Source organism: Corvus cornix, chromosome 22 (assembly GCF_000738735.6).
Source record: "Corvus cornix cornix isolate S_Up_H32 chromosome 22, ASM73873v5, whole genome shotgun sequence".
Lineage (NCBI taxonomy): Eukaryota > Metazoa > Chordata > Aves > Passeriformes > Corvidae > Corvus > Corvus cornix.
Window position 1 is genome coordinate 3,991,156 of NC_046351.1, and position 21,334 is coordinate 4,012,489.

At 59.2% G+C, this 21,334-nt stretch overlaps 2 protein-coding genes across 3 annotated transcripts; both read right to left on the reverse strand.

Annotated features, from left to right (window-relative positions):
* Positions 1 to 363: 363 nt before the first annotated feature.
* On the reverse strand, positions 364 to 13,580 carry LOC104683754 (STAM binding protein). 2 transcript variants are annotated; one of them, XM_039564235.1, is made up of 10 exons: positions 13,363 to 13,580; positions 11,339 to 11,568; positions 7,042 to 7,117; positions 6,047 to 6,142; positions 5,218 to 5,536; positions 4,427 to 4,551; positions 3,542 to 3,679; positions 1,782 to 1,894; positions 1,350 to 1,449; positions 364 to 907 (listed from the first exon to the last, which is right to left on the reverse strand). In XM_039564235.1, the coding sequence occupies exons 1-10, from the start codon at positions 13,468 to 13,470 to the stop codon at positions 851 to 853; spliced, it is 1,362 nt and encodes a 453-aa protein (XP_039420169.1). In that variant the 5' UTR covers positions 13,471 to 13,580; the 3' UTR covers positions 364 to 850. The 2 variants fall into 2 exon arrangements, with proteins under 2 accessions (XP_039420169.1, XP_039420168.1); XM_039564234.1 differs by having other exon boundaries at positions 5,218 to 5,539.
* A 133-nt stretch (positions 13,581 to 13,713) lies between these two features.
* DUSP11 (dual specificity phosphatase 11) lies at positions 13,714 to 19,762 on the reverse strand. Its single transcript, XM_039564162.1, has 10 exons — positions 19,663 to 19,762; positions 19,016 to 19,091; positions 18,111 to 18,242; positions 17,519 to 17,642; positions 17,005 to 17,065; positions 16,674 to 16,720; positions 16,417 to 16,492; positions 15,807 to 15,935; positions 14,960 to 15,065; positions 13,714 to 14,383 (listed from the first exon to the last, which is right to left on the reverse strand). The coding sequence occupies exons 1-10, from the start codon at positions 19,695 to 19,697 to the stop codon at positions 14,120 to 14,122; spliced, it is 1,050 nt and encodes a 349-aa protein (XP_039420096.1). The 5' UTR covers positions 19,698 to 19,762; the 3' UTR covers positions 13,714 to 14,119.
* Positions 19,763 to 21,334: the final 1,572 nt, after the last annotated feature.

Below are 21,334 nucleotides of genomic sequence, written 5' to 3' on the forward strand. Positions count from 1 at the left end.
CAGCGACGTCACGGAGCACTCGGGTTTGGCAAGGACAGGCTTCCTGCTGCTTTGGGATGTGCAGAGGCAATCAGGCACAGGGATCCGTGAGGATGGAAGTGGTCAAAGCTGTTGGAATCCTATCCTGGAGCGGCGATGGCGGCCAGGAGACCGAGCTCCTCCTGGTAACACCAGGGCATCCCCCAGCCAGGAGAAGGGATGAAGTGCCCAGACACCCCTAAACGCTGCTGGGATGGTGCAAAGCAGCGCCACATCCAGGGATCTTCAGCCCTGAAACGCTGCAAGAGGGATCCCAAAGGAGGTCGGGCCCTCTTCCCTCCCCAGAGAGACACACGAGCACCAGGAAGCAGCACTGAGCTCGTGTGGGGCTCAGAGGGGTCAGCAAGGTTGGACTTTAAACTGCAGGAAAGATTTATCTGCTCCTGGAAGCTGTGCTGAGACCAAGCAGCCGGGAAACAGGGACGAAACAGGGCATGGGTTAAACTGGGCAAGTCCCAAAAGCACTTGAAGAGGTTTCCACACCTCAGGGTTGCAGCAAGGCACGGGGAACCTCCCCAGGAGGTCGCTCGAGCCGTGGATTGGAGTTGAACGACTGCAGTAGTGTTGGCTTCTGTCTCTGAGCTCCCAGCTGGCTTCTCCCCACACCTGGAGCTCCAGCCCCATCCGCCAGCCCCACGCGGGCATGGAGGTTCCAGGGGCTTCTGCAGAGGGCAGGGATCCAGCTCCAGCGCGGGGGAGGGAAGGGAGGGATCACTACACGATAGAAATCATCTGCTACAGGAGGGAGAAAATCGATTCCCTAGGCCTAAAGGACGGTGGGTGGTTCCCGGGAAGGGGTAAGGCAAGAGGCTTATCGGAGATCCATCAGCACCACGTCTCTCTCCACTATTGACACGTGGTTGCAGGTCTGGAAGAGAGGAGAAGAGGGGACAGGGGGTTATTCAGATATTCCCACAGCTCAGGTGAGTCTCCTCTACCTCCTGACACAACCTGCAGCCGGTGCTTTCCCAGAACAGCCCTCGGATCCAGTTCCTCGGATCACCCCATCCGCTGGCCCTGCCCGGTGCCACACAGCGACCACGGCAGGCCCCAAACACAAATCCCCGCCTCCAACAGCCCTTGGCTGCTGCCTCACCCTGTTCCTGCAGCCAGGAGCTCTGCACCACACTTCCAGCAGCTGGAAAACCTTGGGAAGCTCCTGCACCTCCACTCTGGGAATTGGAGACCAGCCCCAGCCAGGCTGAGCCTCCTGGTCACAGCCCCGCACCTCAGCGTGGCTTTAATTCAAACACAGCGTCCAACACACCAACTCCCCACCCCACAGCCCCCACGGCCCCAGGGGCACTCACTATGAAGAGAGGGGGGTCTTTGGGGTGGGGGTGGAACCCCTTCTGCCGGCAGGATGAGATCTCCTCCAGGCCGTGCTCCGTCAGCTTGAAGAACCCTGTCCTGGAGCAGAGGAACAGCAGCGCTGTAGCTGGAGCCTCTGCAGGGACAGCCACATCCCCTGGGCCCCCAGGAGCACCTTTGGGGCTGCTCATCTCGAGCAGGAGCAGACATTGAGGCTGAGGGGCACCTCAGTTCCTGGGAAACTCCTCTCCCCAGCCCTGAACCTCGTGTCAGGGGTGGGCAGCCAGACACAGCCCCTGAAAACAGCTCCCAGGAGCTGTCAGGTGTGAGCTGTGAGCTGACACTTCATCCCCTCACCAGGAATCTGAGAGGGGATTCCTTCCCAGCCTTCCCAGCCCACCCCCAGACTCACTGCTGGCATCCCTACTCACTCCTGGTATTTGGGAGAGCACACGATGGCGATGGACTCTGGCAGCATCATCTGGTAGGAGCAGTGGGTGTGCAGGTCCACGCTGGACAGGAACGCTGTCTGTGTGGGGTGGGTCTGCAACGGGCAACACGGGGACAGCAGTTACAGCAGGCTCGGAAAACTGATCCCAAGGGATCGGGTGTGCCAGGAGAACCTTGGGACAGAGGAGACACAGCTCCCTGCAGGGCACAGGGGATGCCCCTGCACACCTGGAGTGGAATTCATGGAATGGTTTGGGTTGGAGGGACCTTAAAGTCCATCCAGTTCCAACCCTGCCACCTTCCACTATCCCAGGTTGCTCCAAGCCCCGTCCAACCTGGCCTTGGACACTTCCCAGCTTCTCTGGGAATTCCATCCCAGCCCCTCCCCACCCTCACAGCCAGGAATTCCTTCCCCATACCCCATCTAACCCTGCCTCTGGCAGTGGGGAGCCATTCCCTGTGTCCTATCACACTCCCTGCTCTTGTCCTAAGTCCCTTCCAGCTCTTTCGGAGCCCCTTTTTTTGGATTATCCTAAACCAGCCGTGCTCCTCTTTTCCATTTGGAGTTGCCTACAAAAGGAGCTCTACATTCCTGCCACATTCCATGGAAAAATCACACCTTTAAGCCACAACCACGGTCCTTGCAGGGCACTTCACACGTTCCTCAAGTGCAGCTCCAGGGGCTCAGCCCATCCGGGGTGCCACAGCACTGCAGGATATCACATTCCATGGAGGATATCACATTCCATGGAGGATATCACATTCCATGGAGGGCTGCACAACCCCTGACCACCACCACCTCACCCAGCTCCTGCTGACAGCCACATTTCACACCTTAACTCCTGATGGAAGCTCTTGCTCCTTTTGCTGCTTGGGTTTGTTTTATTTTGGTTTTTTTTGCCAAGACCACCAGGAGGGCCAAAGGAATTCCGGAGGGTCCCAGAGCGTGGCAGGGCTGTCACTGCAGAGGTGGCCTTGGAGCAGCCACTTGGAGCAGCAGCATTTCCTTGTCCAAGCCCTCGGGGCAGCTGCTGCTTTCGAGAGATTACTCAGCAGCTCTGAACGCTTTGCTTGGCACGGCTCCGACTGCCAAAGGCTCCGTGGGGACAGCAGGGCAGCCAGGGAGGAGCCTGTGACTGGCACAGCTCACAGCAGGGCACCCAGGGCTGCCTGCAAGGCAGGACTGCACAGGGACCCAGCGGGGGAGAGGTGTCCCTCTGGCAGGGGAGCTTGGGATGCCCCCACGGCGCCGCTGGAGTCGGCTTTTAGCTGGAGGAAATGTGAGTTTCATGTCCAAGATCCCACTTCCATAGAATCCCAGGAGGGTTTGGGCTGGAAGGGACCTCAAAGCCCATCCAGTGACATCCCCACCATGGCAGGGACACGTTCCACTGCTCCAGGCTGCTCCAAGCCCCATCCAACCCAGCCTTGGGCACTCCCAGGGATCCAGGGACAGCCACAGCTTCTCCCCAACCTCACAGGGAAGAGTTTCCTTCCAGTATCTCGTCTAAACCTTTCCTCTCTCCCTTTCAAAGGGCTTGATGCTTTAGGAAGGGACCCAAACATAAACCAGGCCTGGGTTTCTCCATCAGAGTAGTGAACGAGACTGGACCAGACGGAGAAAGACAACGAGAGGCTGCTGCCCATTCCCTGCCATCTCCTCCAGTAAGTTCAGCCCTGCTCCACCAGCCCTTCCCCTTCGTGCTGGAGGCCAGGGAAGTGCCAGGGGAAGGAGACTCACGTGGATCCAGCCCAGAGTGACGAGGCCGTGCTGGTCCTGGATGATGAAGAGCTCCTCCTCGTTCTCCGTGGTGCAGGAATCGGGGCCTCCCAGCTGCTTGGGGACGATGACGTGGGTGATGGTGAACTCGTTCCTCATCTGCAAGGCAGTGGCAGCACAGGAGGCTGTTATTCCCCGGACATGAGGGAATTTCCCAAGCCTTGGGAACAAGCCCAGGGATGCACCCACCACCCGTTTGCAGGTGCAGCTCCAAGTTACTGACAAAGGAGTCGCAGGATTTTCTCCCTGTTTCACTCTCCCTGCTGTGCAGAGCCCCCACAGGAGCTCAGAGAAGTCCTGGACACCCCCCCAAACCAAGCTCTCCACTCAAAAGGGGATGATGCCTCATCCCTAAACCATCCCCAGTGTCTGGAAGCAGCTGGACTGCAGGAAGTTGCTACATCAAACAACTTCATTTCAAAGCAAACTTGTGTGAGTGACTCAGGGCAGATGGGCTGGAGCTGCCGACAAAACCTGGGCACGCAAACTCTGGGGGACAGCAGTGTCCTGTCAGCCTCGTCTGCGTGAGGGTCACCAGCTGGGACACCCAAAGGACAAGTGCCCGGAGCTGCCTGCCACCAGGAATGCCACCAGGAATGTCACCAATGGGAGAGAGGAAGCTGAATGGGGACTCAGGTTGGCACCTCACTCAGGGTGGGGAAATCCCAACCTGGAAACGAGGAAAGGGAGAGGCACATCATCCCTAGCACTCCCATGGAAGCCTGAAACCACACTGAAGAATTCCAGGACAAAAATCAGGGTCCTTGAGCCATTCCCAAAGCCATGACACTGTGATAAACAGTCCCCGTGCCCCTTTTGGGGTCTCCATTGGGGCTGTCCCCTTACCAGCTTCCCGCAGAGGATCCCGCAGGTCTCCACACCCCGCACGGTGTTGGCATCAGCCAGCTGCAGGAATTTCTGGCACAGCTCTCTGGGGACAATGACCTGGCGAAGGACATCCACACCTGCATCTGCGGGGAGAAGGGGAGCACAGGGAGCAAAGAGTCAGGAACGCTGGAGAAATGGTCCCTCAGGGCAGGATCTGAGAGGATGAGACTGAGAAAATCCTTCTGGGAAGATAAACTCCCCTTGCAGTGGCGGGCACAGAGAAATGTGTCACTGTGACACTGATAAAGGACAGGCACCAGCTCTTTCAGAGCAGGGGAAGGATCCTTCAGCAGGGTGTCAAAAGGAGTGTTTGGTTAGCAAAAATGAAACCACACACGCTTAGCAAACATTATTTAAAGCAGGACGTGTCACTGGGCAAGACCCAGCCACTGGACACGTCTGAATGAGTGTTTTGGAACCACATTTAGTCGAATTTGGTCAGGAGGAGGATTCAATCAGCCCAGCCAAGAACTAAACCCCAATCTCCAACAAGTATTTGGATCAAGGAAAAGGCAAACAGGCTGCAGACCCTGGAACAGCAGAGAGACTGGGCTGGAAAAGCAGGGAGGGCACATTCCCAAGAGGAGACAGTTCTCCCCAGCCCTGCGAGCGTTCACCGGACATCTTGGGAGAGGAAACCTCCACGAGGGACGGAGCCACCATCAGATAATTCCAAGAGCCTCCCAGAGAAATTGGCTGTGTTTGGCTCAGCCCCAGCAGGGAGAAGGGATGCTCCAAGAGGTACTAACTGCTCTCCGTGCTCCCCAAAGCACTGGGCTTCAAAGATCTGTCCACAACAGGAGGTTTGGATGGGACAGTCCCCGCTGGATGAACTGGAGAGGCCGGAACCTTTGGGGTTAAATCTGTTGGGGGCTTTTCCACGCCAGGGATGAGGGGTCCATCCACACACTGGGGACTCGGCTCTGGCTTTCCAAACTCCTGCACTATCCTCAGGCGCTCCTTCTCCAGCTCCTGCCGCCGGATCATCTCCTCGAAGGCATGGAACTGCTCCTGCTCTGCCTGCTGCTGCTTCATCAGGGCTACCCGAGTCTTCTCCTCCTCCAGCTGCTGCTGCAAAGCCAAAGGGTGTGCAAATTACCCTTCTGCGTCCTGCTGCGAGGAGAAACATACCCAGGGACAGGAGCAGAGAGGAGCCCGGGGCAGACCCCCAGCCATCCCCAGGTTATTTCTAAAGGCTCTGCAAAAGGTCACCAGCAAACAGCGTTTTCTGCAAGGAAACTTCAGCTTGCAGAGCACAGATCCAGAGCCAGCTGCACTGAAGGGAGAAAACCACGGCCTTCCCCTCCCTCTTCCACGGAATTACAGTCCCAGGTTGATTTCCCCCCATCCTGTCCCTAAAGTCCCACTTGCCCTGAGCGTCTGCTTTGCCCACAGAACCCCAGAGCCAGGGACACCTCTGACAGAGCCACCCACGGTGACAGCAGGGGACGAGCCTGGAGCCTGGAAGTTGGGGACATTCCCGAGCACCCAGGGAGCCCTGGAGAGCTGCCCCCTTGCAAACCCTGTGAGGCTGAGGGGCTCCTGAGGAGCACAGGCCTCCAGTCTCCTGTCACTCACCTCCTGCTCCTTGTACTTAGCATAGTCCTTGGCGTACCTCTTTAACAGCTCCTCCTTGAGCTCTTCGGCTCGGGGAAAGGCTACTTCCTTCAGTTTCTGGAGGAGGAAACACAGGGTCAGAGCGGGGCAGCCCCAAGGCAAGAAAAACAAAACCTGAGCAGCTGAAGAGTCCAAAATCCCACCACCAAAATCACCGAGCAAGAGCTCAGGCAGGGCTGCGCTTTCCTCTTGGGAATTGTAGCTTCTTGTGGCTGAGGAATCTCTAAGGATTCCCTGGAATATCACCACTTTGAACATCCACACATGGAAAAGCCACGTGGTCTTTAAAAAGCAGGGACTTGAACAGGGAAAAAAGGACACCCCAGGGCTCAAAAGGAAGTAAACTGGACACCAGTCCAGTGCAAGTGCAACGGGGTAAGGACCCCCCAAACCATAACTCAGAGAATCGTGGGATTGTTTAGGTTGGAAAATACCTCCGGGATCATCAAGTTCCACCATTCCCCCAGCGCTGCCGTGTCCACCCCTAAACCACATCCCCAGGTGTTTTGAAACACTTCCAGGGATGGTGGAGGCCCGTGCCAGGACCGGACAATGCTTTTGGGGAAGGAATTTCCCCAGTATCCACCCTGAGCCTCCCTGGCCCAGCCTGAGGCCGCTCCCTCTCCTCCTGGCCCTGTTCCCTGCGAGCAGAGCCCGACCCCCCCGGCTGCCCCCTCCTGTCAGGGACTTGTGCAGAGCCACAAGGTCCCCCCTGAGCCTCCTTTGCTCCAGCCTGAGCCCCCTTCCCAGCTCCCTCAGCCGCTCCTGGGGCTCCAGCCCCACAATGGATTTCCTGGAGTGAGGGGCCCAGACCTGAATCCCAAGGGGTCAGGACTGCCTGGCCAGGCCAAGGTTTCTCAGTATTTGTAGGGACCACTCATCCCAGAGCCACGGAAGCCCAAGGTCGATGACTCCGACCACGTTCCCGTTCCAGACCCGGCGCTGTCCCCACTTACTTTGACCGTCTCCCTCTTCTCGGGAATGACGGCGCTTTTGTAATCGCGGTGCTGCGGCAGCTTCTCGATGAAGAGCCTGGAAGAACGAGAGAGAAGCCGCAGGTCTGAGCCAGGGCAGGAAGGGAGGAGGCACGGGACACTCAGCAGCGTTTTGGGGGATCCCTGTGCTCCCCATCAGGGCAGTCTGTCTTTCTGCAGGAAACCCTCCATCCCACAGCGGCCCCTGGAGCTCTGCACAGCACTCAGGAGGATCTTGCCTGATCCCAAGGGAGTGCCCCACACAGGTTTCCCTTCCACCTGGCCTCCAGAGATGATCCGCAGGGATAAACACATTTGTTTTGAAGAGAACCATTAATAAGCTGGTCTAAACCACCAAGGACACAGAGGTGATTGAGGAAGGCGCTCGGGCACCTGCCGGCACCTGGGAGCATCCCGGGATTCCACCCCAGCTCAAGGACTCTGCTGACTCAGAGCTCACCATCCTCACGCACCGAGGGACAAGGAGTTTGTGCACGAGGGGAAATTACCTCAGACCTTGGACAGGGAAAACCTGCAGGTGAGTTAAAAGCAAGTTCCCAACAGCCCCAGCCCCTGCAGCGGGAGCCTTTGGGCTCTGCAGCCTGAGCACCCCAGGGACTCCAGGCAGGAGGGAGAATTCCGTGCTGGCTTTGGGGAGGGAAATCAGGGTGGGTATGAACGGGTTAATGCTCAGCTTCTCTGCACCTGGGGGAACTGTTCTCCCCCTCAGAGAACCCCAGGATGGGTTGGCTTAGAAGGGACCTTAAAGCCCATCCAGTGCCAGCCCTGCCATGGCAGGGACACCTTCCACTGTCCCAGGCTGCTCCATGCCCCATCCAGCCTGGCCTGGGACACTGCCAGGGATCCAGGGGCAGCCCCAGCTGCTCTGCCCACCCTGTGCCAGGGCCTCACTGCAAGGCCACAATGAGATCCTCCTGTGGAGCTCTGCAAGCACTAAAACAAGGAGGAAATCCCACAAACAAAGGGCAGTTCACCCTGGCTCAGCTCTCTGAGGCTCCCCAGGCTTGAGACACCTCGATTTAATCTGTGACCAAGCCCCCAGCGGTGACAGGGTGAGCTCAGGGTGAGCTTAGCTAGGCCCTTCTCTCCTGCAAGCCCAGCTTTGCTGGCTCTGGCCATCCACAAAGCTTTGGGGATAACCCAAAATCCCTGCCCTCCCTCCTGCCTCTTGGCTGCACTGCTTCAGCATCCACAGGAGGATGTTCCAGCTCCTTTGGAGAGCAGCCTCCTGTCGAGGCACAGGGAACAAGGGAATACAGGACCAGACCACGCCACAGAGAGCAGCACAAACCAACCCAGCAGAGCCAAGCAGGAAAAACTCAGGGGGGCACAGAAACTCTGAGAAACCTCTGCATGTGCAGTAAACAAACCCAGCTGCTCCAAGCCCTCAGGGACGAGGAAGGACTTTTTGCCACCCGGAACGCTCCTGGCGAGGATGCAGGATCAGCAGAGCCAGGGCACAGCCCTGGAGGGAGCCGTGGAGGGGCCGTGGCTCCCTCCCAAAGCCCCAGCCAGGGGTGTGAAGTAGGTCACTGTGCCGAGGAGGCACAACAAGGCCCCGAGCGCTGCCAACAGCTCGTAGATTAAAATGGAAGGGATTAATTAAGAAGGATTAAGAGCAGATGCTGGCCTGGGCAGGATGGAAAAAACCAGCAAAGACAGCTGGGTTTCCACAAGTCAGGAAGTGGGGGGAAAAAAGTGGGCAGGAGGATGAGAGGAGGGCTCAGGCAGCCAGAGGAAAACTCCAGGACAAGAGCAGCAGTGGCAGGCTGGGATGGGGCAGAGGAAGGGCTGGAACAGCTCAGGTTTCCTATGGACAGCCCTGCTGAGGCTTGGCAAGACCAAAACCTGCAGCTCCCGTGGCCAGGAGTTTGCTGCTGGTTCAAACCTCTGCCTGCCCCTGAGCCCAACGCAGCAGCAGCTGTTTGGCACCGAGCAGCCCCAGCAGGGGCTGTTTTTAAGCACAGCTCCGGTGCCCAGGCCAAGCCAGTGGCTCTCGAGGCCCTTGTGACACCCCTGCGAGTCCCTGGAGCTGGGCCAAGCAAACCAGGGAGCCCCAACACCACAGCAAAGTTGTGTCTTGTTGCTTTTTTCCTTCTTATTTGGCCCTACCAAAACCAACCCTGCGTTCCTGCTGGTGATCCAAGGGAAACACCCACTCGGATCAAGGCAGAAGAAGCCGCTCAGGATGAAAAGCAAGGCAAGACTTGTGAGGTGACAAGACACATGCTAAAAGTCCTGGAGATGGTTACAGAATCATGGAATGGGTTGGGTGGGAAGGGACCTCAAAGCCCATCCAGTGCCACCCCTGCCATGGGCAGGGACACCTCCCACTGTCCCAGGCTGCTCCCAGCCCCAGTGTCCAGCCTGGCCTTGGGCACTGCCAGGGATCCAGGGGCAGCCACAGCTGCTCTGGGCACCCTGTGCCAGGGCCTCCCACCCTCCCAGGGAACAATTCCTTCCCAATATCCTATCCATCCCTGTCCTCTGGCAGTTTAAAACCATCCCCCCTTGGCCTGACACTCTCTGCCTGTATAAAAAGTCCTTTTCTCTCTTTTTTATAACCCCTCTTTAGGGAGTGGATGGGGCTCTAAGGCCTCCCCAGAGCCTTTTCTTCTCCAGGCTGAACACCCCCAGCTCCCCCAGCCTGGCCCCATTCCTAGGAAAGGGAGAGCAGAGCAAATTCAGTAAATTCCCAGTGCCTCCTCTTACTCTCTGGATCAGGACACCTACAAAACATCAAACCTACGGCTTGAGCTCCAGCTTCCCATCTCCACTGGAAGAAATGACGGTGGCATTAAGTTCCTATCTTTGGACAATCCAGGGTAGGAGCTCACATTCGTCAGCCCTGGAGAAATCCCACCAAGGGAAGGTTTTCCACCCTCCTGGCAGCCCAGCAGCCAGGCTGGAAATGCCAGGAGCGTTTGAAAGCTGCTGGAAATACAACCCAGCACCTCTGGCTGCTACAATGAAACAGCCTCAAGTTCATTTGTTTAGTTAAAAAGTTTCTCCTTCGGCCCAGGCTGCGTAAGGGGCCTGGAAAGCTTCCCGAAGGTTTTACACTTCCCAGGGCCCTCGCCACCATGCCCATAAAAGCTCAGGAAGTGCGAGGCAGGGAGGAAAGCTAATCAGAGAAAAATGTGTTGGGTTTAAGGGGCAGGAACCCTGCACATAGGGCAGGGAGGGAAAATGCCCACGGAGATACCAGGCACAGCTTGGGTGAGCAGGGAGAGAGCACAGAGCGCAGCAGCGGCGCCGGGCGGAAGCAGGAGGGACGGATTTAGGGGGAAAAGCCTACAGGAACAGGGCTCTGTGCTGCTGGGATCACAGTTTCCATCCCTGTCAACACCAACAGGCACACAGCTGTGTTGGGGGGGCTGGACTGTGCTCCTGAGGTGTGCAAATAAATCCCCGAGTGGTCCCTGCTCCTGAAGGAGGATCTCGCTCCCTGCTGTGGAAGGCTGTAGTAACCTCAGAGTAAAACAGGCTCTCCTTTATTAGAGAAACCACAACCCAGCCTCGACCCCTCCAGTAGATATGGGATACAAAACTCCCTGACCATGGATCCCTGCCCAGCCCTAGGATGTCACGGCCAACCTAGAGAAAAACTGAGGCCAATTTAGGTGCAGAAACACCTGCAAACTTTGACTTACAGGTGGATAAAATCTCTGCTGCTGACAGGAGTCTCCAGAGGGCCAGAGGAATCCAAGATCAGCCTGGTTCCCAAGGGAATCTCATTCCCATACACACCAGTGTCTCAAAGGGGTGTCAGAGGATGGTGCCAGACTCCTTCCATCGGTGCCCAGTGACAGGACAGGGAGTGATGGCCGTAAGATAAACCACGAGAAGCTCCACCTCAACAGGAGGAAGAACTTCTTTCCACGGAGGGTGGCAGAGCCCTGAACAGCTGCCCAGGGAGGAGTCTCCCTGTCTGGAGACATTCCAAACCCACCTGGATGTGTCCCTGTGTCACCTGCTCCAGGTGCCCCTGCCTGGCAGGGGGTTGGACTGGATGCTCTCCAAGCCAAACCACTCTGGGATTATGGATTCTGTGAGCTGCACCTGAGGGTTTGTGCCTCACACCTCTACCACATCCCCTGGTCAGTCCCACCAGCTGTGGCACCCCTCAGCAGCAGAGCTCTGGCCAGAACCCCGAGTTCTGGAGCTCTCCCAGCTCACCAAAACCTTGCAGCAGCCGGGAGAGGCTCTGAACACCCCTCCCCAAGCCCAGGAACCCCCCGCAGCCCGCGGCTCTTACGTGATGTACTTGTTGTAGAGGATGAAGGCGTGCTCGATGTTGCCCTCCTCGCTGTACACCGTGGCCATGCGCAGCATCTCCACGCCCGAGCGGAAGTAGCGCCGCGGGGGGATGTCCTCGCTCACCTCCACGCTGCTGCCCGCCCGGATCAGCCGCCGCACGCGCTCCTCCGGCGGGAGGCTGGCGCTGCCCTGCCGGGCATGGTGACACACATGGGCCGTGCTCGGGCTCTGTGGCGGGAGGGAGGCAGGGATGTCAGAACCGGGGTGAGACGGACAGGGGATAGCCCGAGGTGGAGGAGCCACAGGGTGGGCAGGTCCAGGCCCTGGTCCTGCACAGGCAGCCCAGCAATCCCAGTCTGTCCCTTAGAGAGCTGTCCCAGTGCTCCTGGAGCTCTGGCAGGGCCTGTGCCCAAACCCTGGGGAGTCTGTGCAGCTCCTGAGCACAGGAACTGGCACGGGACAATCCCCATCCAGTTTCCTCAGGGTTCTTTTTCCTTGACAGAAATCACCCCCCTGCCAGCAGAAAAGCATTTAATCCATGGGCCAAGCTATGTCCTGAGGGAGGGACCTGGGAGAAGCCCAGCTCTTTTTGGGCACAGCACTCGGATATTCACCTGTTCAACCTGAAAAGCAGACAACGCGTTCAAGGTCAGCCCCTGCACGTGGATTCCAAGCTCTCACCCCTCCAAATCTCAGCCAAAGCAGCTCTTCCTTCCCCGCTGCTTCTCCCCAGTGCTGCTCACCAGCCTGGGGTGCCACTGGTTCTGAGGGAGTTCCACTCTGGAGCAGAGCAGCTCCACACGGGGTTTCAGCCCTGCAGCGTTTTCCTGACGGCACCAGGATCCTCCCAGACCCATCCTCACCCAACAGGCTCCATCCCAAACTTGCCATCCCTCTCTGCCTGCGCTGTGGGCGGCACTCCCATCACCCCAGGAATGCGCCACGACCTGATCCGTGTGGGAAAACTCCACAGCCCCACAGCAGGAGCTGGTGGAGGCAGCACCAGGATTGAGGGGCAGCGAGCCCAGAAATCCTCCACAACACTCCTCCTCCTCCAGCAAAAGCAGTTTTTCCTCGGAAAAGCCACGCTGGACCAAGGTAAGGGTTAAACTCCCTGTGACATTGCAGGGACTGCCACATGCACCTTCCTGAGGGAGGGAAAGGTGCCCAGCGGGCCCTGGGAGAGGAGGGGAGCCCCTCTGGGGGTCACCCCGCAGCGGGAGCCCCTTTTTGAGGGCAGGCAGATCCGCGTTTCCCAGCCCACGCCCTGCAGGAGCCTCTTGTCCCGTGGGATTCAGCTCCGCCAGAGGCTCCCAGGCCGAAGCCACAGCTCAGGGGGGGCTTCAGCTTCCCCCCAGCCCTGCTGGTGCTTCGGCTTCAGCCGCTCCCCAAGGCACAGCTCTGAATCCCTGCCTCAGAATAACCCCTGCCAAGTCTCGCAGTCCTTTTCCCCCGGCACAACAGACACCGCCCCCCCTCGCAACTCCCCCGAGCCCCCCTCTAATTCCCACAGCGCCTCTCCAAACGAACTGCCCAGACCACCCCCCCCCCCGCCAAGCCGCAGCCCCCAAACTCCAGACCCTCCCCAGCTCACCGGGACAGAGAGAGGGACCCCTCCCCAAAATCAGAGCGCTCCACAAGCCCCCCAGCCCCTGCCCTGCAGGGGGGAGCAGGGAAAGCTCCCCCCGGAGCGTCACCCCCAAACAGCCGCTCCGCACCGCTGAGGCGCAGGATCCCACAGCCACCCCCGCGACGGGATTCTCCTTCAGCCGCAACACTCCTGAGAGGGTCCCCCTTCTTAAAGGGAAGATTCCAGACCCCTCCAGACCGGACCTCCATGCGAGACCCTCCGGCCCCCCCCCACCGGAGCCCTCCCGCCGCAGTCTCTCGGGACAGGTCGGGACGCCCCAGCACCGCGGCTCCGGCGCCTCAAGCCGTCCGCCATGATCAGAGGGACCCCCCTGGCCGAGGCCGGGACCCCCTGTCCCGGAGGGACCTCCCGAACCCCGGCCCATCCCTGACCTGGCGCGGGCGGCCGCCGTTTCTCCTCAGCACTTCCGGGTTCTTCCCCAACCGCCGGGGCACCGCCCCGCCCCGCTGCCAGCAGCCAATGAGAAGCCGCCTTAACATCCGGGTATGTAGCACCCACCGCCCGCTTCCGCCCGGCCGCGCAGCAGCTTCCTTTCCCTTAGCGGAACGTCGTACGTCGTGACGTCACGCCTTAAAGGGGCAGCACCCGAACCCGGCCGTTCTCACCCCAAAACGGAGCGAGGCCCCCGCCCGAGACCCCCGCGCCCAGCTCAGAGCCGCAGCGCGCACCCTGCCGGGCCCCTCAGACCCGTCCGGGAGGAAATGACTGCTCCACACCCAGGCTCAAATTTGCACACCGTGGAAATTTACTTTAGCAAAAAGTGGGTAAAAAGGAGAAAAAAAAAAAATCTCATCTTTTCAGGCCGAATCCTATTTCTCATTATGTGTTGAAGAAATCAACAAAAGCCCGTTTTGTTGAATGATACAGGGATGCTCGAGGACGTTTCCTTAGGATTATTGCAGCTCTGGTCGAGTCTGTGTTTATTTGAATTCTCTGCATCCCTCGTGGATCAGACTCCGCACAGCGTTGGATTAAAAAACTCCTTGTAAAAGCACGGGGTGGGGGGGAGCAAGGAAAAACAGGAGATTAAAAACCAGCCCAGTTAAGGTGCCCCTCATGTGGGCTGGCAGTTCCTGGCTGGGTTACAGCCGCTCCTCGCAGGGTTTTCCTGGAGCGTTCCCGGCGCTGTCAGGACACCTCCTGCTGCCTCAGTTCGTGTTTCCTGCGCCGGTGCCGGCGTCTCCTGGCGCCTGTGGGCTCCTGGGGCGGGCAGGGCTGGGGGCTCGGGGGGGGGAACAGTCCCTTGTGCTTCTTCTTGGGGGGTGGGGAAATGCAACAGTTCCTCGGGGCCAGACTGCGCGGCTGCCTCTGCTCAGGCAGCTTCTGCTCAGGCTGCTCCAGCTTCTCCAGCTGCCTCTGCTCCAGCTTCTCCAGCTTCTTCTGCTGCTTCTGCTCCAGCTTCTGCTGCTGCCTCTGCTCCAGCTGCCTCTGCTCCAGCTTCTCCAGCTTCTTCTGCTGCTTCTGCTCCAGCTTCTGCTGCTGCCTCTGCTCCAGCTGCCTCTGCTCCAGCTTCTCCAGCTGCCTCTGCTGCTTTTGGTCCAGCTTCTGCTGCTGCTTCTGCTCCAGCTGCCTCTGCTCCAGCTTCTCCAGCTGCCTCTGCTCCAGCTTCTTCTGCTGCTTCTGCTCCAGCTTCTCCAGCTTCTTCTGCTGCTGCCTCTGCTCCAGCTTCTCCAGCTGCCTCTGCTGCTTCTGTTCCAGCTTCTGCTGCTGCTTCTGCTCCAGCTGCTTCTGCTCCAGCTTCTCCAGCTGCCTCTGCTCCAGCTTCTCCAGCTGCCTCTGCTCCAGCTTCTCCAGCTTCTTCTGCTGCTGCCTCTGCTCCAGCTTCTCCAGCTGCCTCTGCTGCTTCTGCTCCAGCTTCTCCAGCTTCTTCTGCTCCAGCTTCTCCAGCTGTCCCTGCTCCAGCTGCTTCTGCTGCAGCTTCTTCTGCTGCCTCTGCACCAGCTGCTCCAATTGCCTCTGCTCCAGCTTCTTCTGGTGCCTCTGCTCCAGGGCCCCGTGCCGCTGTCCCAGCTCCTGGGGCTGTGCCTGAGCCTTGGAGCCAGGCTGCTGCATCTTCTTGGTGCTGCCAGGGTTCCTGGAAGGAAATTCGGGAGTCAGCACCCAAAAAGGGCTGGTTGTGAATGCCCTCAGCCCCTCTGGGTGCACCTGGAGCCTTTTCCTGCAGCCTGAAGGGTGGAATGTGCAGGAAGAACACCTGGAGAGCAGCTGTGCCCCTGAATGCTGACAGCAAGGGAGGTTTTCATCAGGAAGTGCTTCCCGTGCCCCCGAGGGAGGAGGTGAAGGAGCCACAGCTGTGCCAGAAGCTGGCACTGGCTCCCACCTGTGTCCTGGAGGTGGTTTGGGAGCTCCCCCACACAGCCAGGAGCTGCCAGAGGGCATCTCCCAGCTGGGGGAAGCTCTCTGCCCGCACCCCGTGTTCCAGGAGAAGCCCAGAACAGAGGCAGTCGCCAGCTCAGGGAAGAGCTCCCTCACTTGGGCAGCCGAGATCTGTTAGTCCCTGAGAATTCCCAGCTGGAGAACATTCCAGCCCCGCTGGGAGCCAGCTCCCACCCTGCCAGCGATGTCATTCCACACCCACAGGCACAAGAACGTCCTTCCCAGGCAGAGCTTTGCTGCTGTGGGCACAGGAACTTCACTGTTGCCATTTTGGCTCTCAACAACTTCCGGGGAGGTTCTTTACGTCCTCCCAGAGCTGGCAAAGCACGGGGTGAGCTGCAGCTCGGAAAAACCCAGCTGCAGAGGTTCCAAAGGGAGGAAGCAGCTCCCTGAGCCTGCTGAGCTCAGGGCACACCCAGGGGAAGGGGCAAACACCCACCTGGGCACTGCTGGGGGGGGCTGGCCCGAGCGGTGCTGGGGGGGTTTGAGCAGCTGCTTCTGGGGCTTTGCTGCGGTGCCGCCTTTTTTCCTGAGGAGATCCGAGCCCAAATTCTTCAGTTCACAGCTGCTTTGGAAGAGAATTTAAAAGAGAACTCCAGATGTTTTCACTGGAAGAAGTGAGTTTTTCACTCACTCACTGAGGGATCGCATCAGCTCTTCCACACTCAATCCCTGCCCACCCAGAAAGGGCCACAGGCCTGGGGGTCTTTATCCAGTTACAATCCCAGAACGGTTTGGGTCGGAAGGGAGCTTAAATCCCACCCAGTCCCCTCCCTGCCATGGGCAGGGACACCTTCCACTATCCCAGGCTGCTCCAACCTGGCTGTGGACACTGCCAGGGACTGAGCAGCCACGGATTTTCTGGGAATTCCATCCAGCCCCTCACCACCCTCAGGGTGGAATTCCTCAGGAATTCACCATTCCTCAGGGAGGAATTCCTTCCCAGTACCCCACAGAACCCTGCCCTCTGGGAGTTTTAAGGCATTTCCCCCTGCCCTGGCTGTTCTCCCAGCTCCCACACCTCTCACTCCCGGAACACCCGGCCTCACCTTCTCAGGGCTCTCTTCTGAAGATCCTGGATGTAGTTGGTTCTCTCTATGGCATGTCCCCGAGACTTGTTGAACACTGGGGAGAGGCAGCTCTGAGTTACAGCAACACAAGTCACCCTCGGGGCTGCTGAGCAACTAAAACCCTTCAGAAGGGTTTTAACCCCTTCACCCAGACACAGTTCCCTCCCTGGAGCTCCCCCAAACCTCCTGACCATCTAAAACCCCACCGAACCTCCCCAGCCGAGCAGGATACGCACACTCTATGGCAGCATTTGGCTCCATGCCCTCAACATCAATCAGGTACCTGCACAGAGCAGCAAGAAAGCTCTGATCACACAATTAATCATGAAAACGTTGACGAGGTAGTAATGATTTAAGCAGAGAAAAAGAACTGGGGAGTTTCAAAGCTTTTATTGACATGCCACAATGGAGCATCAGCATTCAGGCTGCTGAAGTCAGGGATGGAAAATGCCCCCCAACAAAAGCTGGAAAGCCCTGCAAGTCTGGGGTCACACAGATCACCCGAGTCTTGCTTCCTCCTGGAAACCACTGCCACCACTTAACCCCAACTGACCAAGGGCAACTCACCTGCAAACCAAGTAGCCAGTTCTGTTCAGGCCATGTGTGCAGTGCACCCCGATGAGTTTATCTGTAAGGCACACAGGTGACATTCAGGTGACATTTTGGGAGCTTTTCCTCCCAAATCTCTCCATCTGCATCAAGCCCCCAGCAGGGACACCAACACAGCGAACAGAAATCACCACACACGTCACCGTGTTTATGTCTAATTAGCACCCCTGGCTCAGCTCATCTGCACAATCCCACATCTCCAACTCAATTAAGGCTCGAATCATCACGGAATCCTGGAATGCTCTGGGTGGGAAGGGACCTTAAAGCCAGTGCCATGGGCAAGGATACCTCCCACCATCCCAGGCTGCCCCAAGCCCCAGTGTCCAGCCTGGCCTGGATTACCAGAGCCAACGTGAATTCCTCCACCAGCAAAACCCAACCTGCTGCCCTGACATTCCCGTGCCAAGAGAAGGAGCAGAAATTCCTGCTGGCCCATCCCAGTGACAGCAGAGCCAGGGAAAGCCACGCTCACCGTTGTCTTTGTTGTCTGTCAGGAACCTCTTGACGAGGTACTTGAAGCGCAGGATGGTCCTTCTGTTGGGGATCTTGTGGCCCATGGTCAGGATCTTCGAGTAGCGCAGCGTGGGGGGCAGCTCCTACGGGGAAGGAGCTCAGTCATTCCCAGAAAAGGCACAGGGATTCTCACTAATTAAGGAATCCCAGGCAACAAACCAGGAGAGGATGAGTTTTTTCCCCAAGCCTAAAACAACAGCTACACAGTTTTAGGTAAGAAACTCCTGCTTCGCTCCCTTGGCAGAGCACCAATATTCCAGATTATTTCTCTTGCCTGGGGAGGAAGAAGCACACCCCAGAGCCTGAAACACCTTTTCCATGATTACCCACCCAGCCAAAGGCGTCCGCAATCAGCTCTTCACCCAGAAGAGCCCACAAACCCCGGCTTAACAGCACCCCCAAACTTGGGCTGGTACAAAGAGGATCTGGGGCTTGGAGACTTAATCAGAAAGGCCCTGCTGGCCCACGAGGCTTCACCTCATCCCCTGCCAGAGGGTTCCAGGCCCTCACACTGCCCTGAGCTGCTCTTTTGGCGCTCCCTCAGCACTGACCTCGGGCCCGTAGTAGCGCGTGGTGTACGTCAGGTCGATGATCAGCCCCAGCTCCTCCTTCCGCTCCTTGACTTTCCTGATGAGGTCGTGAGGGGAAAATCTCTCTTCTGGCAGAAGGTTCCGATCAAAGCTCTGCAGGAAGCGGTGGTTTAGAGCAGCTGTCGGAATTCGGGTGGGGTGGGATGGGTGGGAAGAGGCTCCAGAATGTCCCGGAGATGGGGGAGGAGGACTCAGGCAAGGAGCAAAGGCTGAAGCAGAGCAACACGGGAGCCTGCTCCCTGAACTGCAGGGTGCTTTGGGCTGGAAGGGGCCTTAAAGCTCATCCAGCTCCACAGACAAGGACGTGCTCAGGCCCTCAGAGCTTTGGGGCTGCTCAGCTGAGGGCTCCCAGGGCTGAGTGACAACTTTAACTGTGGCAAAAGCCCCCAGTGACACACAGAGCCAGGCACTGCAGCTTTACAGGTGGGAGCTGTAAAGCAGAGCTGCAGCTCAAACACACGGAGCCACCGAGGCTGGAAAAGCCCTTCCAACACCACCGAGTCCAAGCTGTGCCCGATGCCCTCCTTGTCCCCAGCCCAGAGCCCTGAGTGCCACCTCCAGGTCTTGGACACCTCCAGGGATGGGCATTCCAAACCTCCCCGGGCAGTTCCGAGGCCTGAGCGCCCTTTCCATGAGGAAATTCCCGCTGGTGTCCAACGCGAGCCTCCCCTGGCCCAGCCTGAGGCCGTTCCCTCTCCTCCTGTCCCTGTTCCTGGCAGCAGAGCCCGACCCCCCACAGCCCCCACTCCCGAAATCCGACTCTGACACCGAGCTCCTCAGCAATTCACTCAAGGAATCCCCACAAAGAGATGCTTTCCCACAGTTGATCCAGCCCAAACTGACCCAGGACCCCGGTGCTCACCCACCTTCTTCAGGGGCACCTTGAAGGCGATGAAGCGCGTGCCCGGCATCCTCCGGCCCAGCGGGATGTAGTCGGTCCACCTGAACCCATGGAGGTGTCAAACAGGGGCAGAGACCTCCGGCCCGGACCCCCGAACACCCCCAGAACCGGGAACCACAAATCCCCTCCAGGCCCGAGGACCCTCAGCCCCCTCTGGCAAGAAACCCCCGCAGTCCCCCATGTCCGGGGCCCGTCCAACCACCCCGACCCAGGGTCCCTCAAACCCCCTGCCCTGGGGACCCCTCAAACTCTCTCCGGCCCAGGGACCCTCCAATTCCCCCCAGCCCAGGCCCCTCACACCTACCCTGGCTCGGGAACCACGGCCCTGCCCTGGGGACCCTCACACCCCCACCGGGCCCAGGGTTCCCAAACCCCCCCAGGCTCAGGGACCCTCAACACCCACCCCGGCCAGACAAACCCTGCAGACCCTCCAGCCCCACAGACCCTCGTCCCCCACCCCACGACCCCCATGTGACGCTGCCACGCGGCGGCGCCGCCGCTGCCAGGGCCCGGCCGCGTTCTGGGTCCCTCCCGCCGGCGCGGCGCCCGGAACAGCGTCCGGGAGCCCCCGGGCGGGAGGAGGCGCGGGAGGGGCGGCGGGGCCGCACTCACCGCTCCGGGACCCGCGAGGCTCCTCTGTCCGCCATGATGGCGATGGCGCCCGCGCGTGACGTCACTTCCGTCCCCTCCGACAGAGCCGCGGAGCCGCACGAGGCCACGCCCCCGGGAGAGCCACGCCCCCGCGCGAGGCCACGCCCCCAGAAAAGCCACGCCCCCATAGAGGCCACGCCCCCCGCGGCGCTGTGGGACGATGGCGCCGCGTAGCGGTAACGGGCGGTACAGCAGTCCCGGAGCGGCGCCGAACCGGCGGCACCGGCCCGGACCGAGCCAGCGCACCGGCACCGAACCGGCGGCACCGCTCCGGTATCAGCATCACCGCACCGGCACCGAACCAGCAGCACCGCTCCAGTATCAGCGTCACCGCTCCAGTATCGGCGTCACAGCACCGGCACCGAACCGGCAGCACTGGCACGGACCGAGCCAGCGCACCAGCACCGAACCAGCGGCACCGCTACCATACCGGTGTCACCACACCAGCACCGAACTGGCATCACGTCTCCAGAAACAGCGTCACTGCACCGGTACGGAACCAGCATCACTGCCCTGGGACCGAACCAGCGTCACCGCTCCAGTACCAGCGTCACCACACCAGGACCAAAACCGGTATCACTGCACCAGTACCAGCACCAGCATCACTGCCGCAGTACCAAACCAGCATCAGCATGCCAGTGTCGCTGCCCCGGTACCAGCATCGCTGCCCCGGTACCAGTATCACCACTCCAGTGCCAGGACCAGCATTACTGCCCCAGTATCAGCATCCCCAGGGGCAGGAGGAGGGAGGACAAAACCAACCCAAAAGTATCCCAAAATCATCCCCTCCCACCACGGGGGCAGGGCGGGGTAGCACACACATGCGGCAGGGTGGCTGGTGCCTTCCCCTCGGACATGAAAATCACCTCCATCCCCAAAAATGTCATTGGTGGGATGGAAGATTGTTGGCCCTGCAAAACATCACGGGTATGGGAAATCGCCATGGGAATGGGAAAGCTGTGGGGGGATGGGAAACCATCGTGGACATGGAAGTCGTGGTGGGATGGGAAATTGTCATGGGAATGGGAAATCATGGTGAGGATGGGAAATCCCCCTGTGAATGGGAAATCGAGGTTGAGGTTGGGAAATCATCGTGAGAATGGGAAATCAAAGCTGGGGTTGAGAAATCATCTTGAGAATGGGAAATCGCGGTGGGAAATCATCACTGGCATCCCCGTCACTGCCCCAGATCCGGTGTGGGCAGCCGGGACCCCTTTGCCGTGCACAGACACATCCACATCTAAACGAGCTGTGCTAAAAATCCCAGCCTTTCCTGGCCCTGGCAATTTTGTCCCAGGATGGGACAAGCCAAGCCAGGGCAGGATTTTCCTGTCCTCAACATCCCGTTCCCAAGCGGGTGGTGGGGACCAGCCTGGAAAAAAGCTGCCGGCATCTCCAGCTGGGCGGAAAGCCCCTTTTCCAGAGGGAGGGGAACCACAGGGATTAGCATGAACGCCGCGGAGACGGGGGCGTGGGCAGCCGGCGGTGGGGAAGGGCCGGTCGGACCCGCCCGGCCGAGCAGGGTCGCGGCTCTCGGGATGCCCCGCGGCCGTCTGGGCACAGCGGGGCTGCTCCCCCCGCACCAAGAGATCAGGTTGAACCTCCTGCGCTTCCAGCCGAGCCTGTAATTAGC

Excerpts from the sequence above, each read along its gene's own strand:
- DUSP11 (XM_039564162.1), bottom strand. The coding sequence starts at position 19,697 with ATGGCGGACAGAGGAGCCTCGCGGGTCCCGGAGCG. Across the intron at positions 19,092-19,662 it reads GCCTCGCGGGTCCCGGAGCG|GTGGACCGACTACATCCCGC; the intron begins GTGAGTGCGGCC and ends CCATGGGTTCAG. Across the intron at positions 16,721-17,004 it reads ACTGGCTACTTGGTTTGCAG|GTACCTGATTGATGTTGAGG; the intron begins GTGAGTTGCCCT and ends TGCTCTGTGCAG.
- LOC104683754 (XM_039564234.1), bottom strand. The coding sequence starts at position 13,470 with ATGTTAAGGCGGCTTCTCATTGGCTGCTGGCAGCGGGGCGGGGCGGTG. Across the intron at positions 11,569-13,362 it reads ACGGCGGCCGCCCGCGCCAG|AGCCCGAGCACGGCCCATGT; the intron begins GTCAGGGATGGG and ends CTCCCGCCACAG. Across the intron at positions 5,540-6,046 it reads CTAAGTACAAGGAGCAGGAG|CAGCAGCTGGAGGAGGAGAA; the intron begins GTGAGTGACAGG and ends TTGGCTTTGCAG.